This window comes from Paroedura picta, chromosome 6 (genome assembly GCF_049243985.1).
Source record: "Paroedura picta isolate Pp20150507F chromosome 6, Ppicta_v3.0, whole genome shotgun sequence".
In the NCBI taxonomy this organism is placed as follows: Eukaryota; Metazoa; Chordata; class Lepidosauria; order Squamata; family Gekkonidae; genus Paroedura; species Paroedura picta.
Window position 1 is genome coordinate 62,088,281 of NC_135374.1, and position 23,286 is coordinate 62,111,566.

The following is a 23,286-nucleotide window of genomic DNA, read 5'->3' on the forward strand; positions in this document are numbered from 1 at the left end:
TGAAAGAGGTCAGGAGGCCAGGTCAACTTCCTGGCAGCTGAGCATTCTCTGGGGTTGACTCCTCTTCCACCCAGCAAACTTCTGAAAATGGCAGGAAGTTGGAGGTGGACAGGTGATCCCTTATTAAGCCCTTCCTGGCTGAGAGCTGTCTCCTGGTTGGGTTTAAATGATCTGAGTGAGCCATTCCTGGATGAGGGCCAATCAGATAGCGTGTGAGCAGTCAGATTGGATTTTATAAGGTTTACTGATAATGTGTGAACTGGAATTAAATTCCTCAACAGAATAATTTTAAATTGACTACAATTAATACTTTTCACAACTTTCCTTCCACAGTGAAAATCTATTGCTGAACTATGTAATTTTTCTGACTTGAAATCAAACTTAGGAATGGCCCTACTGAATATTGATCCAAATTCATTTTTTTGCTTTCCCTTTCACCCAGGAAGACCCAGATACTAGTCACCATGACCGTTTATGCACTGGAGGTTTCATGCCAGGCTGCAGGCTGGAGTTTTAGTCGTGGCAGTTTGCCCCATCTCTTCCTGCACCCACATGGGGGAGCATTTGGCTCGGTGTGCCTCATCTGTCCCCGATTTGTGCTCCTGCATGGGAGCTGGGTCAGTGAAGTTCCCAGTGCATAAACGGTGCATGAGAAGCCAAGAGAATCTAGGAAGCAGTATGAGTTATACTGCAGGAGAGTTGCTGTTATCTGGAAGATAAAAAGCTCTCCTATTAATATACCCATTCATACAGCTCTAGATTTTGGTTGAGAGGATCTTTTTTAAAAGTTAAGTAATTTAATATAGCGATCCCCAACCTGTGGGCCGCGGACCACATGTGGTCCTTCGACTAATTGGAGGTGGGCCCTGAAGGACACCTTCTCCCCCCCCTCCGGCCCTTTACTTCATCCCCCCCAGCCCTTTACAACACACTTCATTGTTGTGGCATGTCTGTATCTTATTTTGAAGGGATGTTTAAACATTACCATAGCGATAAGAGAGCGTTAGGGCAGTGGTTGAGAGTAGAGGAGTAAACTACCCCCCCACGGGCCTCAGTAAAAGGCGTTGAGTGGTCCCTGGTGAGTGGTCCCCGGTGTTGAGTGGTCCCTGGTGATAAAAAGGTTGGGGACCACTGTGATAGGGGACTAACAAATGTGAAGTATGTCTAAGATCCAGATACTGCATTTGCCAATTTTGCTTGCTGGATCCCTTGCAATGTTTCCCAGCCAGGAACAAAGCACCATGAGCTTGCAGTTTTTCCTCCAACCAGTTGAGACTTTTAATCAGCACTGCTACTTTTGTAAGCTAGCAGCTTAGAAATAGGCCTAAATTTGCTGGCCCTAATGTTGCTAGCAATCATATTCAAAAACTAATCTTGTTAATAGATTCAGTTATTTTTGCTAGTTGACTTTCATGCCACTTGTCTTACATGTAATCAAATGACATCTCTGATTTTGAAAAAGTTGGTGTTGCATAATTATTATTTATACCACTAGTCTACTCAATTTGGAGTCCCACAAGAATAAACTACTTATGCTCAGCAAGTCAAGTAGCTTTCCTAGGCCCTTTTACACACACTTCTACATACTACTGGTTTCAGTGGGCTTTAAATAAGTGTGGCTTTGCATGAATTTATTTAGATATTTATACCATGCTTTTCTCCACATTGTTCTTCTCATTATTATTTTATCCTCACAAAAACAACCCTGTGAGGTAGTTTAGGCTGAGAGATAATGACTGGCCCAAAGTCACCTAGCAAGTTTCCATCGCAAAGTAGGGATCTGAACTTGGTCTCCCAGATCAGAGTCTTGCCTTTAATCACTCTACCACACTGGCACTATATGTTTAATCTAAAATATATGTCACATCATTCCAAAGAAGAAAAGTTGGTTTTTGTACCCTGCTTTTTACTACCTGAAGGAGTCTCAAAACAGCTTATAATTACTTTTTCTTCCTGTCCCCATAACAGGCATTTTATGAGGTACGTAGGGCAGACTGGCTCAAGGTCACCCAGTTGGCTGTATGTGGAGGAGAGGGGAATCAAACTTGGTTCTCCAAATTAGAGGCTGCCGTTCTTTAACCACTACACCAAACTGGTTTGGAGCAGCTGTCAAGAATATATATATATATATATATAAATTTTACCTCAATTTATAAACTAAGACACCCATAAGAAAACAAATGACAACATCACTCTCACACAGACCACAGAAAAATAGACCGAGATGAGTAGTCGTGTTTGTCTGTAACAAGAGAAAAAAGCAAGACTTAGGCCCATTATGCACGGCCGCCGAAACGGCGATTTCGGGTCACGTGGAAAACGCGGAGGGGGAAGACGCGACGCATACCGGTTATGCACGGGGCGGGGCGCGACGGCGGCAAAACCCAGAGTAACCGATTATGCACGCGCCGATCCGGGCGCCGCTTCTGGTTGCGCCCCGCTCACCCGGAAGCTGCGCTTTCTTCCGCGTTTCACTGACGCGGCTTTTTCGGCGGCATGCACCGAAGCTGCAGCCGGTTGCAGCCAGCTCCGTGCGTTATCCGTGATTTTAGTCGCCGCCATTCCACCCCGAATGTGCGCTAAAACCCCCGTGCATAATGGGTCTAACAAAGGTATGAGCTTTCATGAGTCACTGCTCAACAGATACCACAGAAAAATATAGATTTATCACTGAGATAACGTTTATGATAACAATTCTATTTGCATAGCTATTCCTCTTCAGACATATATACAACCCCACTTCAGATGCACAACAGCTGTCTATATTTAATATTTTCTGGGGATTGCTATGTAGCATACATAGGATAATTATTAATTCAGCCATCCTTACCATAGCATTTACTGGTAGGATGCAACTCAAGTTTCAGACACTGGCTGACTGGAATTGCAGAACTGTTAAAAACATTTACCAATGGAGTGTTAGAATGCTGAAATTTGTTATTCATATCATATCAGTTGCTAGAACCACCTTGTAGCAGGGCATTCATTTATTTCTTTCAATGAAAATGGCTGACATTTCCAGTACAATCCTATGCATAGTTACTACATTTTAAGGCCACAGACTGAAATAATTCTAATTTTCACAGACTGAATTAATTCTGCATGCCACTATTACTGGTCATCCACAAACTACAGCTTGGCACACAGAGAGACTAAAATAAAAATCTGGAAACAGAATATTTTGGTTTCTAATCACACCATTCCGGCACAAAAAAGCCATACATGGCTTATTATGTTGGAGTGTGGGGTTTAATTGCCTTTTTGGACTTGGATTTGAGAATGGCTAGCGACATACATCTAGTTCAGAATATATACCATATTACTTTCAGTAGAGTATAACCTCAAATTAATTTCCATCCACTTCTACCCTTACATGAATTGCAGGGTATACTATACGTAATTCTTGTTACAGTCGGTGACATTTTATTTTGGATACTCCTTTCGTGTCAAAGTGTTCAACTCCTGTCTGTCTACAAACAGTAGATCTTCTGTAGGTTAATACAGCAGAAGGAGACTTATGACATCCAAAGTTATCCAAAACGCTATTAACTTAACAGGAGTGTTGTATTTTTGTTGTAAAATAACTATATTTTCTTAAAGTTTTTGTTTTATCTCTTGAAGTTTACATATATCATAGATGTTTTTTATGAATGTTTTTAATATGAGTATGTCACAGTTTTCCACTATCAATTAACCAAATCATTTTTTTCCCAGTAGACACAGTGGTACAACTCCTTTGGGATGCATCCCTAACTTGAATAAATGATTCCTGCCATATAAATGTATTTGAAATTTACATTTCCTTAAGTGGCCATGCCTCTGAATTCTACATGTTACCTACTGATTCTGCCAACAGTGCCTGCCCCAATCCAGAAGCAAGTTGTATGCTTTATTTAAACTAAGCCGCATGTAAGCAAACCAAATTTCATTCTACTATGATTTAAAAAACATTAAATATAGAATAACAATCAGAGCTCAGTAAGGAACTGTATGACACTGACATCTAAATTCTTTTGAATTCATCAGTCCAAAATCTAGATGATAATCTTACCACACATTCAACTGTACATCTGAAACTGCTTCCCTATTGGCTAAATAGTCCACTAATATTAGCAAGGCTGTGGCCATCCTGCCAGGCCTGGGATGCTGATTCAGAGGAAAATACCTGCCTTATTATTGGAACCCTGTAGGCAGAACCCATTAAACACTTGCCAGGAAAGGGGCTTTCACACCTGAGTGAAAGGAATCAGAAAACATGATAACTAAGTAGTTTACATGTGCTCTGTAGTGAATTTGGGTAAATGATGTATGTATGAATCATAAGCCAGTACAACTAAGTCTCCATGTAACTCTACTAAAGATCAAAACTGTAGAATCCAGTAGTATTTAGCAAACCAATGTAACACACCAAACAGACTTTGTAGGTTGTACTAACAAGTTTAAAAATAAAACCAAAACCAAAGACTGAAAGTACAAGCTCCTCTCCAAATATCTTGCCTCATCAAATCCCAGAAATGCTTCAATTCAATTTATTACAATGGCAGGGAGGGAGTTAGGGAAGGATCAACCACCTATCTTATGACATCCAAAGTTATCCAAAACACTATTAACTTAACAGGAGTGTTGTATTTTTGTTATAAAATAACTACAGCATCAACTGCATAGGAACAGGTACACTGGAGCTCACTGGAAACAAGAAAGAAAAAGGCCTACCTGAGACAAGTGAAACTGTGTCTTTCTCCCATGAGACAACAGTGATGTATGCCTCCACAGAGGAGGGGATAATGCACTTGAAGACCGCTACATTGCCTCTCATGGCTTTCTGGTCCTCCACACGGACTGTGTATGGTTCCCGTAATACTGAATGCAGAAACATAAGGGTTTATTTGTAAGTGGAAGATGTCTCAATTTTCTCTTGTCGTGTACAGATCATTGTTTCATAAAGTTTAGACTTCTTGGGATTCCTTTGTAAGGGATACCACTAGCTAGAGTGGTTAGATGATGGGGCTGACTTGGATAATTTTCATGCAAAAGTGATACCAAAGAGTCACACAATGAAGTAAAATAATTTTATGACAGACTGGCAATATATCCGTTCAAAGTGAGGGGAAAATAAACAGAGGTAGAGATAACAATGCCTTCAGGTGCCCTCCATTCAATATAATCTATGCCAAAACCCACTATAGAAAGATTCTACAATACTACTCTTGAAATGGATCTTGAAAAATGGTATTTATTCAATCAAATGAAGAAACATATTTCATTGAGCCTCCATTTTGAAACCCCCTTCATGGTACCACTGAAGGGCCGTGGTTGGGAAACCTGAATAGAGAGAAACAACTCCCTATATAAACCTGCAGCGAGGCTTGAGCTAGCATGGGATTAATTTGTCTGTCACCTTGCTGATAATCTCATCAGGGGCCTGATCCTTCCCCTTGGACATGACTGTAGAACCTGGCCTGTCAGGTATTGTCTCTGTGGAAACTCTGTGGTTGCCCAGGCCTTGCCCCCATCTTGTCAGCAGGATGATGTAAGAGCTTCTTAAATGATATGATGAATGACCCCTTATGAAACTAACCCACTAGAGTTGACTTAGGAGAAGCCGCGGCTGCTAAATGGGTATGAGTTTGTAATGTAGAAAGCCCCCAAGATTTGTTTTAGTGAGTGGAAACAGATGAAGTAAGAAAGCTCTTAATGCAGATGAAATTGTTATTATTATGGAAATCATGCTCAGGCTCTAATATATTATTGGCACAATGGGACTTTGTGAATTATCTCAAAACACATACCACAAACTTCTTTTATTTAATATTTTATATAATAATGTTCCATGACGACAATTTAACATGTGAGTTCAGTTGCACTTGCTTTCATTGAAAACACATCCAGAAAATAAAATAAGGGATGAGTAACTTAGATTTTAAAATTCAAAAGACCAGAAGAACCATGTGATAGTTCCCTTTTGGGATTATACCTATTCTGACCACAAATAGAAAATGGAGTTGCTAGAAAAGCACCACATCAGGATCTATCATAGCCTATTAGCTTTCCTAAATACTGAAGAACCTTCACCTTGGCCTGTTTTAATGCTTTACCACAGTGGTCCCCAACCTTTTTATCACCGGGGACCACTCAACGCCAGGGACCACTCACTGGGGACCACTCAACGCCTTTTACCGAGGCCCGGTGGGGGGGGGTAGTTTACACCTCTACTCTCAACCACTGCCCTAGCGCTCTCTGATCACTATGGTAATGTTTAAACATCCCTTCAAAATAAGATACATACACGCCACAACAATGAAGTGTCTTGTAAAGGGCTGGGGGGGGGATGAAGTAAAGGGCCAGGCGGGGGGGAGAAGGCGTCTTTCAGGGCCCACCTCCAATTAGTCGAAGGACCACATGTGGTCCGCAACCCACAGGTTGGGGATCACTACTTTACCATACTCTCAACATGTTTCTCCCTGCCAGTGGTCAAAACAGTCAATGATGTGTTACCGTATTGCCCTCCGCATAGGGACATTTGGTCTCTATATATAGCTACACTCTTGTTGAATTTTCTAGGCAGGCCTAATGAATTTGACACTTCCCTCCCTGCCTTCTTTTCCTTACAATTCTTCTCTTTTGCTATATATACTTTTTATCCTCTGGATACTTCAATTGTTAAAATAGAAATTAGACATTAGATTATACTAGACCACACAATTTATACTGAGTTACAACATAATAGACTCCACTTGTTGGTTAAACTATTTATTGACCCACCCACCCCAAATCCTCTGCAAGATTTTTAAAAAATTGAATGTTCAAACTGAAAACATTTCTCTTGATCAAGTACCTAGCTCTTCCAGAATCCTTTGCCAGTGTGGAAAACAGTCTGAAACTGAAAGCAGTCAGGGAAATTCTGCACAGTAAAAAAAAAATAGTGTTGCGCCAGAGCAATGGCGTAATGTTAAAAAAACTGTGCCCCCAGGAATTCCGCACCTGCTGGCTTCTCTGCTGCCGTCTTGCACTTCCTGCCATTTTGCACACCTGCTTGAAATGGCAGAAAAGGGGAATATACTATACACGCTCCTCTTTTCCGCCTGTCAATCAAGACAGGTGGCCAATCACCTCTCTCCCTCTTTTAAAGGAACCATTTTGTGAACTAATTTTTTATGAGACTTATGGTTTTAAACGTGTATGTATATATTCATAGATGCATAGGGCTCCTTTTACGGCAAGCCTTCTTACAATCTGGAGCCTTGAAGCTTTAAAAAAAAATTTTTTTGGTGATTTGTTTTTTCTTTTTGGGTGGGGAAGAGGCATGCTTTATGGGCAAACTGCTGGGGGAAAGTTTATTTTGTGCTCAGCCTGGGTGATTGTGTACCTATTCATTGCTCCAGGCAGTTTTTTTCAACAACAAAAAAGAAAGCCCCATTCTGGGTGAAGGGAGAGGGAGGCAAGCTCGAGGGTGGGCACTGGAGCTGGAGATCTCACTACTTTGTCCACTTTGGTAATGCACATGTCTTTTGTGAGTGGCTTGCTGGCTGTTCTCCTCCTACTCATGCTATATGGCAGGGGGAATCCAGTTTATGCGATTCCCCTGCAAGCACTTTAAAATGGAGGATGTGGCTGCTGGTTTGCTTCTGGATGCTTTTATCGGATGCAGAATGGCTTTCAATCTTCGTTGCCTCACAAAATTGAAACTACTGCAGAATTGCCACAAAGCAAATAATTGAAATGCCTTACACTAACTCATTGTGTCTACTGGGACTAACTGTGGTTCTATAGGCAAAGAATGGTAATCTCTTTCACCTGATTTCTAGGCCTCTTTACCTGGCTTAGAGACAAAACTGCATCTATGGCTTTGAATTGCACATGTGACTTCAAATATGACTGCCTAAGAGATCAAATGTATCCTTCTGTTGCACGACAGGGTTAATTGGGTGGAAGAATCTGGATGAAACATAATATATCATATGCCTGTTAAGAAGCTGATCAACCAAAGACTTCCCAAATGCTGTAAAATTCTTTTTTAAAAGCAGTACTAAAATTGCTTCAGGAACATTTGCACTGAAAAGTAGTGAATAACATATTATTATCTTAAATCAGTCGGCAGTATCTACTCTTACCTTAGTATGTTTTACCATATTGTTTCCTACATTAGCACTGGCATTCTCTAATCTACTTTTTCATGTCTTTCCTCAAGAATAATTTTTCCTTGTCAAATGAACTTTGCCTCACTGATTTTTACATCACTGTCTAACCTCATCCCTAACACAATCCATACTATTATTGGTGACTCTCTGATCCTTCTCACATTTTTGTCTGGTTAGCCCAGCCTTTCTCATTTATTTTCATTTACTTTCAAGAAACCCAGAAGTGGCACAATCATCCAGAATATTGTTGGGAAGTCTAGCATTGTATGTGATCACCCAGGGCCCCTCCCCTTCCCACCCTTTCCAGGTCCATCACTGGCCTTTCTGGGAGGAGGGAGCAAGTCGACATGGCTATATGTGGTCATATAATCTGATAAATGTGTGTGTGTGTGTGTGTGTGTGTGTGTGAACCCTGGTTAAGAAAGCCTGTGTTAGCCCAATGAAGATTACAAGCCCTCCCCCCTATATTCTGAATCGTCAAGCACACTAGAGGTGCTAAATAAATATATAAAGGAATGATATTTGACTGAACTCACCGGCCTTAATGTGAACATCCTGACTTCTGATTTTCCCTGAAGGATTTTCAGCTGTGCAATAGTAAGTGTTATCATGGATTAAGTTATTAAAGCTTGAAGGAGGGAAAGGGAAAATTTGGAGAGTGCCATTAGGGTGGACGTGGCGGATCCCTGGAACATCGTAGATCTCCTCGCCCGTTGCTAGGTACCATCTGAGCGTCACAGGAGGGATCCCTGCTGCCGGACAGGGCACCAGTGTCCCTGTGGTGCTAGCAAACACTACCTCTTGCAAAGATGCATTGACAAAATATAAACTGGCGTGTAGGTCTTCACTGAAAACTGCAAGACAGAAATATAAATGCATACAATTAGCAAAGAAGAAATGTTTTGAAGCACTTTTTGCATTCTTTTCCTCATTATTCATAAAACTATACATTCATAAACTTCATGGAGCAAGTTTTTTTCTCTTCCCCTACATCCCACTGAGGCCCTCAATGTTGTGTTCCTAAGGATAAACGAACTCTCAGAGATAGCATAAGGAACACAGTGGAGGTCTGCAGTGGTAGGGGAGAATTGGTAGAAAACTCCCAATACTTCAATGCCATTATGTCTTTGAAATGGTATAGTTGAATATATAACAATATGAAACTGCTGATCAAAATATGTCATTATAGAAACACCATTATATAAAGTATTCTCTTTTGATTAACCCCCCCCCCCCCCAAAAAAAAATGAAGATCACTAGAACAACTGGATTCATGTGGGGAAAAGGAAATTTCCTTGCTTAGATATTTAGGCAGAAAATTAACCTGTTCAATTAACCGAGAAGCCAAAAATTTCAAGCTATATGGTAAAGAACATGAGGACAGAAAACAGATTTACAGCAAACAGATTTACTTCCTGTTGTCATCAGCACTTTAAAAATTCTAGGCATAATAATTTTTTAAAAGAAACTTTCACTAAACGGCAACAAGATTGTCCCATTTAGAAGAAGTGTTTTATACAGACATTTATAAATTAATCTTTTAGTTCTCTTTCTATTTTACACTTTTTAAATATCCTGTTTGGCAAAAAGAACATACTTTCCTTTAGCAGCCTTTGAACAAGAAAATTCAGCACCCTGGACAGGTCACAAAGTCTGCATTGCTTTCCACTTCTACAATGGAACCAGAAAGTGGAAACAAATGATTTCTCATATGAACACTGGATGATCTGATCTAAAGCTGCCTTCAAAGGCCAGTGTAAGTGCATCTGTTTTCTTACTTACTCCCTCCATCATTTTCTCAAAAATTCATGCTGTCCCATTCTCAACTCTTTCCCCCCTCCTTTCCAGAAGAGAGATGCTTAACTGTTCCCATGCATGCCCAACACCTAGGATGAGCCCCTGATTCTGGAAAAAAACAGTAGGAAGAGGGGGTTATGAATGTATTATAGATCTTCTCTAAACTAAGAAAAGGATCAAGGTAGCTCAGATGCAGTTGAAATCTCACTTCATTGATTAAGGGAAACAGATCAGACTTGTACAAACAAAAGGGAGAAGATTTGAATACAACTTATATATTATGCTGAATATCAACAGCAGCTCACATCAAAGAACCAAGAATAACCTGGAAGTTCTCAAAGGCAGTCTGAGCATCAGGTCCTAGGATTAATGAAACAGTAAAACTTCTTAGGGCAGGGTAAAGTAATAAAGTTTTTCCTAGGCTATACCACTTCAGGTTGCAAGGATTGGGGGATAGGCTTGCAATGCCATAAAGAAGCATGTTTAACTGCTCCTGGACAATAAACAAGGTGTAGTTTCCTAGGGGTGCACACACACACACAAAAATTGGGGGAAGGATTTTGGATGTATTGGATCTGAAAACTACTGGTATTCCTGATATCCCCAAATTCCAAACACCAGTATTATATTCATATTTTCCCCCAGTTTCTGAATTTTTGTGGTCCATTATTTCCTATTAGGAAGCTTTCCAAGTGCCAGTGTGTGTGTTTGGCACCAAAATTGCAGTTATTGCTGCTTGCCCTTTAAATAATCCTCAAATTGCAAGTTAATGGGACCAAGGGGTCCAATTTTATGGGCTCCTGAACAGGGTGACCCCAAATGTTCTTCATTATTTCCTATGAGGGGAGAAAAGGGGGAAATCCTGCAATTGCTTAATGGATAACTAGTCCAGTCTGCAAGTAGCAATCACTAAGAACCAACAGAATCATTGCAGAACTCAGTAATCCCAGTAGAACCGCAATCCAATGTGCCAAGTCAAACAAAACCAAAATCAAACCAGATAATATCTACAGTAGAAACTCAAAGGGAGGGAGCACTATTACAAATCCAGAAGAACAAATGGCAATGTGCAGTAACCCGGCAGAAGCCAGCACCACTGTGACAGTGCAAGATCAACAGAACTGAAGTCAAAGGAAGGGATGGAAGGGCTTGCAAGTTGAACAAAATAAATGACAATGTACAGAACGCCCAGCAGAATCCAATTCTACAGTGGCAGTTCAAGACCAACAAGACTAAAGCTAAACCACAGCGGAACCAATCCAAGTACCGAGCAACAACACTGCAAAACTGATATATGGAGACATAAAGCAGCTCTGTCAAAGATGGGGGGAAAACTCTTTAAACTGACAAGCATACTTGAAATTAACACAACCAGCCAGGCAAGCACATAGTACCCCACTCAGAGACACAAGAACCAGTTAAATCTGTTTTTTTTTTGGGGGGGGGGGGTTCAGGACCATTTTACCCCCTGAAGGCTGAGGTGCTCATTTCTTCCACAAATACCTTATCAAGTGCTGAAACACCCACGCACCTTAACCCATGGCTGCTCCAGCACTTCAAAAAGTGTGGAGGGGAGAACAAGAGAACTGTTCCACAAGACCAATCAGGATTTTAAAATTACATTAAAATGAAAATGTGTCACTGTCATGCCTAGTTTGGCTCTCTTGGTATTTTAGCATGAAGAAAGGAACTTTTTCAATTCCACTGTCACAGAAAAAATGATACATGGAGTCAAACGGCAGTCAACCACAAAAGCAGAGAAAGAAAAACCCAGCATTTTTCAGATCTCAACAGAAAGGTATATGATTGAAGTATCTTTTCACAATCCCATACTAAATGAGCTGGTCTACAAAATAATGTACAATGTAAAGTGGAGACAAGTGGGCCAAGCAGTTTTCATTCAAGATAATATGGGCAAATCTTGTCATTGACTGAATTTGAGATCACAAGTGACCATAGACCACATAGTATACTGTAAGTATATCATTGTTGTTGTTTTTTAAATGTGGGAAACATTAATCATATCACCAATGAAAGCAACTTTAGGGTGTTTTGCAAGAAAGTTTATATCAATATATTTAATTCTAAACAGGGGATACTCAAATCCAGAAACTGGAGCCATGAAGTAGTACCTGTAGCTTTCAAAAGTGAATGAACTCAGTGGCTATGACTATGTAGCCATAATAATATTTCCAACCTTCAAGTCTTGGTTTCTGTCAGCTGACAGCAGGGGGAGTGTACTTTCCTGGGCTGTTTTGGCCTTTCCGGAAAAACTCATCAAGGGCAGGCCTATTAGCAACCACCAGAAACTTATTACCAATGTAATGTGCAAGAATAACTATAAAGAATAAGAGGGGCAGATAAAAGGTAGCTAGGTAGCTAGGTGGGAAAGAGAGGAGGGAATTGTGACGATACAGACACTGTAAGGAGGATAAGGGGAAATGCCATAATTAGGGGGATATGGGGGAAGTTAGCTGCCACTTGGATTTGGTTTGGGTTAGGTTGGGCTGGGTTGGTTTTAGATGGGATTTTATTGTATTAGGGGGTTTATGGGGGTTTTATTGAATATGACCCACCATGATCCTTGTGAGAGTGGCAGGCTATAAGTCCAATTAATAAATAATAAATAAATAAATTTATTTCAAGTCCTTTCAAGTCCTTGTAGGTTACCCAACCATATAACTGAGCCTGGCAGCTGGAATTGTGCAACTCAACCCCAATTTTCCTGGATAGATGCTGTCAAGGGAAGAGAAGAAGGGAAATCTCAAAACAGGGAGACAGATAAATGTTGGTTGACTGGTGAGTGGGAAGGAAAGAAGGAAGTAGAAAAGGGGGAGAAGCTATGTGAGCAGCCAGAGAAGGGAGAAAGAGAAACAGTGATGGAGGGAAAATAAGATTCTTTCACACGTGTGTGTTTGTGTATATAATTTGCATCAAATGTCCATAGCTGTGGATTTCCCAGATAGATTTACTTAATAATTAAACATAAGATAATTATCATTACCTTTTTAGAATATATCAACATTCTAAAATTGCTTTCATATCTTACATATTAGAGCCAAAAAATCATATTAACCCATATTCATCTGAGAATATAATTTAGCCCTGAAATAAAACAACTTCTAAAAAGCACATTGAAAAATCTTACTGTTATGACTTTGATGAATTCAAACTGCCATCAAATATTTATTTAGACATAAAAGACAAGAATCAAAGGCGAGCTGGGGTAAGCAGGGCAGAAAGATTTTTCAAGGTATGAATAAAACAGAAGCAGGGAATCTGAATTAACCTAGTGGCCTGTAACCTCCATATCAGTGGTTCCCAAACTTTTTTGGCTGCCACTCCCTTGGCTTCCAGCCCACATCCCTAGCCCTCCCCCACCCCCACATAAATATGAACACAAACCTCTTCCTGGTGTTAGGTTGACAACAAATTCAAAACACATTACATTGCATACACTTCTTTTTTAGTGGCTGTACAGTGGCTATATTTTAGTTCTTTGTAAAATATCTGTGGAAGTGAGCATGTACACGAAAGCTCATACCTTGAATAAAACTCTTTTTTCCTAGGGGGAAGTGACCATGTCCTCATAGAATTCCTTTTGAGACGGGGAGCCAAGGAAGCTTGTAGCCAGACGCGGATGTTGGATTTTCGTAGGGCAAACTTCAATAAACTCAGAGACATGAAGAGTGCCATAACATGGACGAGAATGCTGGAAGAGAAGGGAGCATGTGAAGGGTGGGCGCTACTCAAACAAGAGCTATTGCATGCTCAATCAATGACTATCCCAGAAAGACGAAAACACTGCAGGAGCTCTAAGAAGCCTATTTGGATGAACAGAGAACTTCAAGAGGAACTAAGAAAGAAAAGGAAAATGTTCAGGAAATGGAGGGAAGGACAGAGCTCTAAAGAAGAGTACCTACAGGTGACTAGGCACTGTAGATCAATCATCAGAAAGGCCAAAGCTGAGAGTTAGCTAAGATTGGCCAGGGAAGCCCATTGTAACAAGAAAAGATTTTTCAGTTATGTGAGGAGCAAACGTAAAGTAAAGGAGGCAATTGGCCCACTGTTGGGTGCGGATGGACAAACTCTAACAGAAGATGCAGAGAAAGCAGAAAGGCTCAGCGCCTATTTTACATCTGTTTTTTCCCACAGGTCAAAGGGTTTAAGCACATCTAGAGATGGCAGTAGCCAAAGGATAGTGTCTGGGTGGCAGTTTAACATGGATAGAGAGGTTGTTGAGAGGCATTTATCTGCACTGGATGAGTTCAAATCCCTTGGGCCGGATGAAATGCACCCGAGAGTGCTCAAAGAACTTTCCAGAGAACTTGCACAGCCCTGGTCCATCATCTTCGGGACCTCTTTAAGGACTGGAGATGTCCCGGAGGACTGGAAGAGAGCAAACGTTATTCCAATCTTCAAAAAAGGGAGGAAGGATGACCCGGGAAACTACAGACCAGTGAGTCTGACCTCTGTTGTGGGGAAGATAATGGAGCAGATTTTAAAGGGAGCGATCTGCAAACATCTGGAGGACAATTTGGTGATCCAAGGAAATCAGCATGGATTTGTCTCCAACAGGTCTTGCCAGACGAACCTGGTTTCCTTTTTTGACCAAGTAACAGGTTTGCTGTATCGTAGAAATTCGGTTGATGTCATTTACTTGGATTTTAGTAAAGCTTTTGACAAGGTCCCCCATGATGTTCTGATGGATAAGTTGAAGGACCGCAATCTGGATTTTCAGATAGTCAGGTGGATACGGCATTGATTAGAGAACCGCACTCAAAGAGTTGTTGTCAATGGTGTTTCATCAGATTGGAGAGAGGTGAGTAGCGGGGTACCTCAGGGCTCGGTGCTCGGCCCGGTACTTTTTAACATATTTATTAATGATCTAGATGAGGGAGTGGAGGGACTACTCATCAAGTTTGCAGATGACACCAAATTGGGAGGACTGGCAAATACTCCGGAAGATACAGAGTTCAACAAGATCTGAACACAATGGAAAAATGGGCAAATGAGAACATGATGCAATTTAATAAAGATAAGTGTAAAGTTCTGCATCTGGGTCAGAAAAATGAAAAGCATGCCTACTGGATGGGGGATACACTTCTCGGTAACACTGTGTGTGAACAAGACCTTGGGGTACTTGTGGATTGTAAACTAAACATGAGTAGGCAGTGTGATGCAGTGGTAAATAAGGCAAATGCCATTTTGGGCTGTATCAACAAGGGCATCACATCAAAATCACAAGATGTCATAGTCCCATTATATGCCACACTGGTCAAACCACACCTGGAGTATTGTGTGCAGTTCAGGAGGCCTCACTTCAAGAAGGACGTAGATAAAATTGAAAGGGTACAGAGGAGAACGATGAAGATAATCTGGGGCCAAGGGACCAAGCCCTATGAAGATAGGTTGAGGGACTTGGGAATGTTCAGCCTGGAGAAAAGGAGGTTGAGAGGGGACAGGATATCCCTCTTTAAGTATTTGAAAGGTTGTCACTTGGAGGAGGGCATGATGCTGTTTCTGTTGGCTGCAGAGGAGAGGACACGCAGTAATGGGTTTAAACTTCAGGGCTTTACGCACCGGGATCTTTGTTGCAAATTGGTCACTGAATGAAAAATCGCCATTTAAAATAGTGGAATTCGTCGTTATGCATACCTGCCTTTGTAGTGGAATCCAGTTGCATTTTGTAGCGTTTCCCACAGCTTCCGGTCTCGGCAGAAAAGGAAGCGCTATTGCCAAGCTCGTCCCGCCCCTGGCCGTCAAGCAGCCAATGGGCAGCCGTTAGCATGCTCCCAAACAGCCCCTTTCCCTTTAAGAAAGGTTTTTTTTAAAAAAAAAACAGACCCATTGTAACGAATCTGTGTAGATTCGTTGCAACAGAGAGACCCATCCAGCTGCCTAATGTGAGCTGTCGTTTGATCGTATGATCGTTGCCACGCTCCCTCGAGTGATAAAAAAAAAATCCCCCCCCCCCTCTCACGGGCCCGAGAAAGAGGCTCACTGGTGCGTTTATCCCCGCTCGCTCGGAGAAAAAAAAATGGCGATCGCTTCGCCGGAAGTTTGGAGGACAGGCTCAGGAGGAGGGACTTTGAAGAAACCGCAACAATGTTAACACACAGGTCTTTTTCGCTAGTGTTGCAGATTGGTTGCAAGAGTGTAGCGCTTTCCGGAGGGTGAATCCACTTTTTGGGATTCCCCTGAAAGCGCTACAAGGAAGCGCTTTTTGCAGATTGGTTTCAGGTGTGTGGCAGATTGTCTACGACGTCGTGCGTTATGGCAAATCAATAGCGTTTCCAATTGGCAACCATTGTGCGATTTTGAAGCCGTACAAAAAGCCCCTTCAAGTACAACGATATAGGCTAGATATCAGGAAAAAAATATTCACAGTCAGAGTAGTTCAGCAGTGGAATAAGCTGCCTAAGGAGGTGGTGAGTTCCCCCTCACTGGCAGTCTTCAAGCAAAGACTGGATACACACTTTTCTTGGATGCTTTAGGATGGTTAGGCTGATCCTGCGTTGAGCAGGGGGTTGGACTAGATGGCCTGTATGGCCCCTTCCAACTCTAGGATTCTATGATTGTATAGTCTTAAACGTGCCACTGGACTCTAAATTTGTTCAACCAAATTTCTTGCCATCTTTTCATCATATTTCTTGCCATCTTTTCATCATCTATTATGATTGTCACAAATGGGGGACTCACTAGGACGTCTACTGCACAGAGGACGTTATGCCACGCTGTACCCTATTTTTTGGCCTGGGGTTAGTTGCCCCAATTCTTCCCATGACTGCATGGGAAGCCGTTGCCCTGCTCTCCCCTCTGTTTGCCCCCAGGAGTTGTGTACATATTGGAGAGCCAAGGGACAGGTACCTGTTCACCAACCTGAGCCTACACAGCACACCTTCACTCACAAGGAAGGTGCATTGTGCAGGCAAGCCCAGTCCCCATGAGTCTCTTCTGCTGGTGAATGCGGGAGAGCCCCCCCTCCCATTCATTGACCCCAGCCTGCAGAGGAGGTATGTGGTGCCGGTGCTCTGTACAGCATGCATTTGTTGCCAATGAAGGGATGCTGTGCAGGCTTGGGTCAGCGAACGAGAGGGAGGGCTTTCCCACATTTGCCGGCAGAGTTGAATTTTTTTACCTGTGCCAAGCAAGGCTACTAGTGCCCTATCTGTCCTCAGAAAACTTGGCCACAGTCATCCATGAAACAGTCACCTCCAGATTAGACTTCTCTAACTCACTTCATGTGGCCCTGACCCAGAAATGGCAACTGGTGCAAACTGCAGCTGCTAGGGTCCTTACAGGAACATCTTGGAGGATCCATATCCAACCAGAACTGAGGCAACTGCATTGGCTGCCAGTGGCAGCTGCAATCAGATTCAAGGTTTTGGTACTAAACATTAAGGCCATCCACAGTCTGGGCCCCTCATACCTATGGGACCACCTATCTCCTTACACACACTCTGCAGGTGCAAATCTGTTGGAGGTCCCCAGCCCGAGAGAGGTGGCCCTGGCCTCAACCAGGGCAAGGGCCTTTTGGGTCCTGGCCCCGACCTGGTGGAATGAGCTCCTGAGAAAGCTAAGGGCTCTGACAGAGTTCTGTGGGGCATTTAAAATGGCTCCTTGAGCCAACCAGGTCATCAGGGTGCCCTCTGTGGTCTTGGAAGTCTGCTGTGTTGGGGGGAAAGGGATTTTTGTCACCCTGAAGGGTGGGTTTCAATGGGGGTTTATGTGGATTTTATTATGGGGAATCATTGTTACCCACCACAAGCCACTACATGGCAGTGGTGGGCTATAAATTGAAATAGAAAGAAAGAAAGAAAGAAAGAAAGAAAGAAAGAAAGAAAGAAAGAAAGAAAGAAAGAAAGAAAGAAAGAAAGAAAGAAAGAAAGAAAGAAAGAAAGAAAGAAAGAAAGAAAGAAAGAAAGAAAGAAAATATTTTGAACTGTCTTGAGGGCTTTGTTGAGCCATATAATAGGACAGAAATTTCAAAATAGATAAAGTGTATGATTATGGAAAATTCTCCCTAAGTGCTGCCCATATTTAACTGGAACTCGAAACCAAGGAATATATGGACCAACAGGAGGGTAAAAGTGGGAAATCATGGTTGTTGATAATATGAAGTCCGAGAAAGGCATCTAGCAATTTTCATCTTACTTGGTTCCCCATCCCATCATGCAACTGATGAAGAAACATTGCATAGAATTAGAAACAAAGTTATTGTTTGAGTATTTCTTTTTAGAGAGAGTGTAAGGCATGCATTTAGGGACCTCATTATATGTATCCAAGTGTGCTTGTTTCTCCCTGAATGCTCCTGTACATGCCTCATTAATGTTAACAGTCATCTCACACATGTTGGGAGAAGAGAATAAACCACACAATTAACATTAATAAGTTTTCATTTTCAGATGATATATTTTATTATGAAAATCTTTGAGGCCAAAATATATCAACATGATTATGAAATATAGCAGACATAACAGATTTTAGAGACATCAGTTTTATTAGGGTCAGCCAAAGAGTCTAAAAACTTCATAGGAAAGAGGGGGAAATTATTAACACAATGAAAAACTATAATATATAACTGATTGAGCCAAAAATCTATAAGTAATCAGGATGGCTCAGTATTTTCCATAAACAACTCTTAAAGAATATAAAACAGGACTTCCTTTGAGCCAGGGAACATATTTTTAAAATGCCAACACTCTGACATTTGAAGCAATAACAAAGTAGGCCTAGGTGCACGATCATTTCACTTCTCAGCGTTGTTTTATTGTAACCAGTCTGCTCTGTACGTACACTTCAGAACAGATGAAATTTTCTATGGCAGCAGAATGTGACTTATACCATGCAGACTTTAACCCTGGAGTTCTTTCTTCGGATTATGGGTCAGATCCAGCAGTTCACAAATGGAAAAAAGATCTATTTTGTATAGTTCTGCTTGCAGAAGGGATCCTGTACAACATCTCCCACACCCATCCCAGTTTGCTTATATGCAATGACACACACATGCAAGAACTTTTGAAACAGCTCCCACTTACCCAGAAAGACATCCTTCAGGCATTTGCACTTGGAACACACTTGGGAGATTATCACAGTCTGATCACCTGTTGTGATCAGCAACTGGCTATTCAGTGAGGTCTGAACATCTGAACACATTAAATTCTGCTAAAAAGCTGATGGTTCCCACTTCCTCCTGCACTGCTTTCCTGCAAGTTCTCTCCCTCACCCTGTCCTTTGCATGATAATCCTGGCTCAGTACGCAGTAGAGCCATGTGAAGAACTACTCATAGGCAGAGAAATGCCAGGACTTAATCTCTCCCCCCCCCCCGCCCCCACACTGTATCTTAAGAGGAGCGTGAAAAAGCTACTAGGCTTCAACAGTCTTCGCATGTGGTTATTGCAGTCTTTTTCAAGAGTTCTAGCATAAGTGGAGATCTGGCACTGGATCTAACCCACTTAAAAAAAAAAACAATATACAGTACCGAAAGTAAATTATCTAAGAAGATAGTACCAGAATTGTTTCTGAACTGTAGACCAAAGTAAAAAATCCTCTGTTTGACTATTTTATATATAATGCTATAGTTATATACATGTAAAATGGAATTTGGAATAGAAAGTTGCAAAATAGGATTCCATTAGGTTTCACATGAGGGGCCATTTGGAAGCCCCTCCCCCTAAATGCTGGCGAATGAGTGCTGGCAACTATGTGCCAGCATTCCCCCCGGACCTAGTAAGTTTGATCTCCTCCCCACCCTCCCTGCCGCTCTGATAGCAGGGGGTAGGAATAATGAGAGCTTCCGTCATGCTGGGATTGTTTTAAAGTCTTTTAATGGGTATTTTAATGGGGATAAGACTATTGTGACCCACCACGAGCCTACGGGGAGTGGCGGGAAATAAATCTAATAAATAATAATAATAATAATAATAATAATAATAATAATAATAATAATAATAATAATAATAATAATAAATCTCTCCTGCTGGGATTCTCTCAGCTTTTGAAGCAGTTAAGTGATTAATGTTTGACTTGAGTCTTAGGCCTGAACACTTCTCTGGCTATACATTTATTTAATTGACTTGCTCAAATCATTTTTCCTTTACCTTCAGGTCTACACATCTAAATTGGTATCACACCCTTACATTAAAAATTTGATAAGTAAAATAAGTTCAGAAATCATTTCATCCAATAAAACTAGAACTCCTTTTTCATGACCTATCTTCCACTTTGCAAATGATTTGCTATTTTTACAGCCTTTTGTGGGCCACATGAAGGAGGGAAAATGTTTATCTCATAAACCAACAATGGCTGCTTTAATGGAGGACATGAACAGCCATGCAAATATACAATTTCCCCCTCTGGTGCCAGGAGTTGGGATGCAGGATAACTTCATAAAGTGTATATTGCAACTACTTGAAAAAGAAGTAATCTGCATTATGATTTATTTCCCTTTTATGCCAAACCAAGAATTGGAAAGATTGTAATTAAGAGTTTTTAAGAGAAGTACTGCTTTCTTAAAAAAAGAAAGGCACTTGGGCAACCCCTCTCACATTATGAAAAATCAAATTTAGCACAGCCATTATTTTCAATGATTCAAAATTAGTGGTCTATATCCAACCATGCATGTACAAAATCCTGATTCACTTCTGTTCCTTTCTGTTCTGAGAATCCCTCCCAACCCACGAAATGACCATTAGAATAAATGGCAGTACAGAAGCCCAGCAGAACCAAGTGCCACTGTGGCAATGCAAGCAGAACAGAACCAAAGTCAAAGAGGAGAATCTATGCAATAGACACTGAAGAGGTCACTTTTGCAAGACCAGGAAAACAGCAACTTACAGGTCCATTCCACACGACTTTAATATAGCACTAGTCTTGCATTTTGTTTTCGCCACTAAAACTACATTCCGCATGACACCGTGAGCAATCTGCAACACTCCTGCAGCACTAGCGCAAAAATCGCTTCATTGTAGAGATTTCCGGGGAATCCAGAAAAGTGGATTCACCCTCAGAAAATCGCTACACTCCTGCCAACAACCTGCAACACTTGCGAAAACGACCTGTGTGTTCTCAATGTAGCGGTTGCAACAAAGTCTGGCTCTCTCCTCCGAACTTCCAGCGAAGCGATCACCATTTTTTTTTCCTTGGACAGAGCAGGGAAAGCAATGAACCACCGAGGCTTCATTCACCCAGCGAGGCTTCTCCAGCTACAGTCCCTCCACAGAAGTGCTTTAAAGCTCCCCTAAGTCCCCAAGCACAACACAGCCCCCTTTTTGCCAGTTCGCTTTAATTTCAGCCAAAAATCACACCCATGCGGCGGGGGGGATTTTTTTCCACTCGGGGGAGCGTGGTAACAATGACTCGCCAGCTCACACACCAGCTAGATGGGTCTCTACGTTAGGAAGAATCAAGACATATTCGTTGAAATGTGTGTGTGTGTGTTTGAACTGTGCTTAAAGGGAAAGGGGCTTTCCGGGAGCATGATAACAACCGCCCATTGGCTGTTCGTTTGATTGACGGCCAGGGGCGGGAACAAGCACAGAAAAAATCGCTTCCTTTCTAGCGATTCCTGCGGGACCGGAAACCTGTGGGGAACGAATGAAACACTACTGGATTCCACTATAAATGAAGGTATGCGGAACGCCAAGATTCAACTATTTAAAATAGCGTTATTGCTTTGTGAAACTAATTGGCAACATTGGTCCTTGTGCGGAATGGGCCACAGAATGTCCACCAGAACTCAGAGCCACTGTTGCAATGCAAGAACAGAACTAATGTCAAATCAGGGGATCACTATAGAACAAATGTAAGCAAGGGATGGGTGGGTGGATGTTTGCAAGCACAACAGAACAAATGGCAAAATACAAAATGCCCAGCAGAACCTGTTACTACTGTGGCAGTACAAGATCAACAGGAATAATCCACAGCATAAAAAATCAAATAATGGAGCAGCAACACTGCTAAAACTGAGAAGACAACACAAAGCAACTCTGGCAAAGAAGGAAAAAAACCTCTTGAAACTGACAAGCACACTTGAAATTAATACAAGCGGCCTGGCAAGTGCCCATGGAACTGAGACACAAAAAGGAGAAAGGTTGGGAAGAATAAACAATCTCTGGAAATCTGCAAATGCTGGCTTCCAATCTTCCTGGTAAATCCCAAATATGCAGGAGTTTTAGGGACCAGATATTTTTGTGATGTCAAATATACCTAAAAACTACCGGTAAGGGCATATTTTTTGCTTGGATGTATCAAAATGCACACCCATAAGTGGAACTCTTATAGAGAAAGCATATGTGATAGGATGCTGTGTAAAGAAAGGGATAGGATGAAATGCTCCTCCTGTGTCTTCTGCAAGTGACACCACTGCTGATGGAAAGAAAAGAAGGGGCCATGTCACCTCTTTCTCTCCCTTTGCTGCAGTTCCCTTACCTACAAGGCTATTTCTTCAGTCAGGTCCCATGACAGCAGGAATTATATTTCCAGGGGCCAAAAGAGGCTGTCAGGATAGAAAAGAAGGTGGAAAAACTGCATGCCTTTCAGACACACATGATTTGATACAGGGCAATTATTATCCAGAAGAATTCATACATCAAAGTCATGGATAGCCCAGAAATTACCTCATATTATATTTTGTTTGTTTGCTACATGTTCAGCAAGAATACTACATTGCCAAAAATATGGTCAGTCATCAAGGCTTTAAAGGCACCAAACTAAAGATTTAGTGAAAGTTAAATGTTCCCATTTTAGGTCAGAGCTGGTCATAATACATCAGTTCATTTATCTACTACAGCAGCGGTCCCCAACCTTTTTATTGTTGAGGACCGGCTCTGGGGGTGGGGAAGCGCCGGCGGCCCGGGTGCCACTCATGTGCATTACCGCCCCCTGGTGGTGAAAATGAGCATGCGCTGAGCTGTGGCTCATTGATGTTTTCACCACCAGGGGGGCGCTAACGCACATGTGTGGCAGCTACGCGCATGCTCATTTGTGTCCGCCACTGTGCTGGGGGCCGCGCCTGCCTCTTCCGCCCCCTCTCGCAGCAAGAAGCTAGCCGGGCCGCGAGCGAAGCGGCTGCTTTGGCAGCCACTTTCCTCACAGCCTGGTGAGCTTCTCGCTGCAGGGGGGAGGCAGGCATGGCTAGCGGTGGGCTGTTACCGAGGCCTTCGCAGCCCGGTACCAGGCCGCAGATCGGGGGTTGACGACCCCCGTATTTCAGCACTGAGAATAACTATTATATAGTTCATAATGGGACCTTAACATGTTACTATGAATGAGGGTTGCATAATTTTAAAGAGAAAACACCATGAATTAGATGGCACAAGATATAAACAAAGGAGAGGAGCAAGTGGA

General features: G+C 41.9%; 1 protein-coding gene across 10 annotated transcripts in view; it reads right to left on the reverse strand.

Moving 5' to 3' along the window:
* DSCAM (DS cell adhesion molecule) overlaps positions 1-23,286 on the reverse strand; it is a 603,397-nt gene that overhangs the window by 346,938 nt on the left and 233,173 nt on the right. For all 10 annotated transcript variants that reach the window (XM_077342744.1, XM_077342751.1, XM_077342750.1 and 7 more), the window contains 2 exons: positions 8,675-8,992; positions 4,714-4,860 (listed from right to left, as the gene is read on the reverse strand). In XM_077342744.1, coding sequence (XP_077198859.1) covers positions 4,714-4,860; positions 8,675-8,992 — 465 coding nt within the window. The remainder of the gene's footprint in view (positions 1-4,713; positions 4,861-8,674; positions 8,993-23,286) is intronic.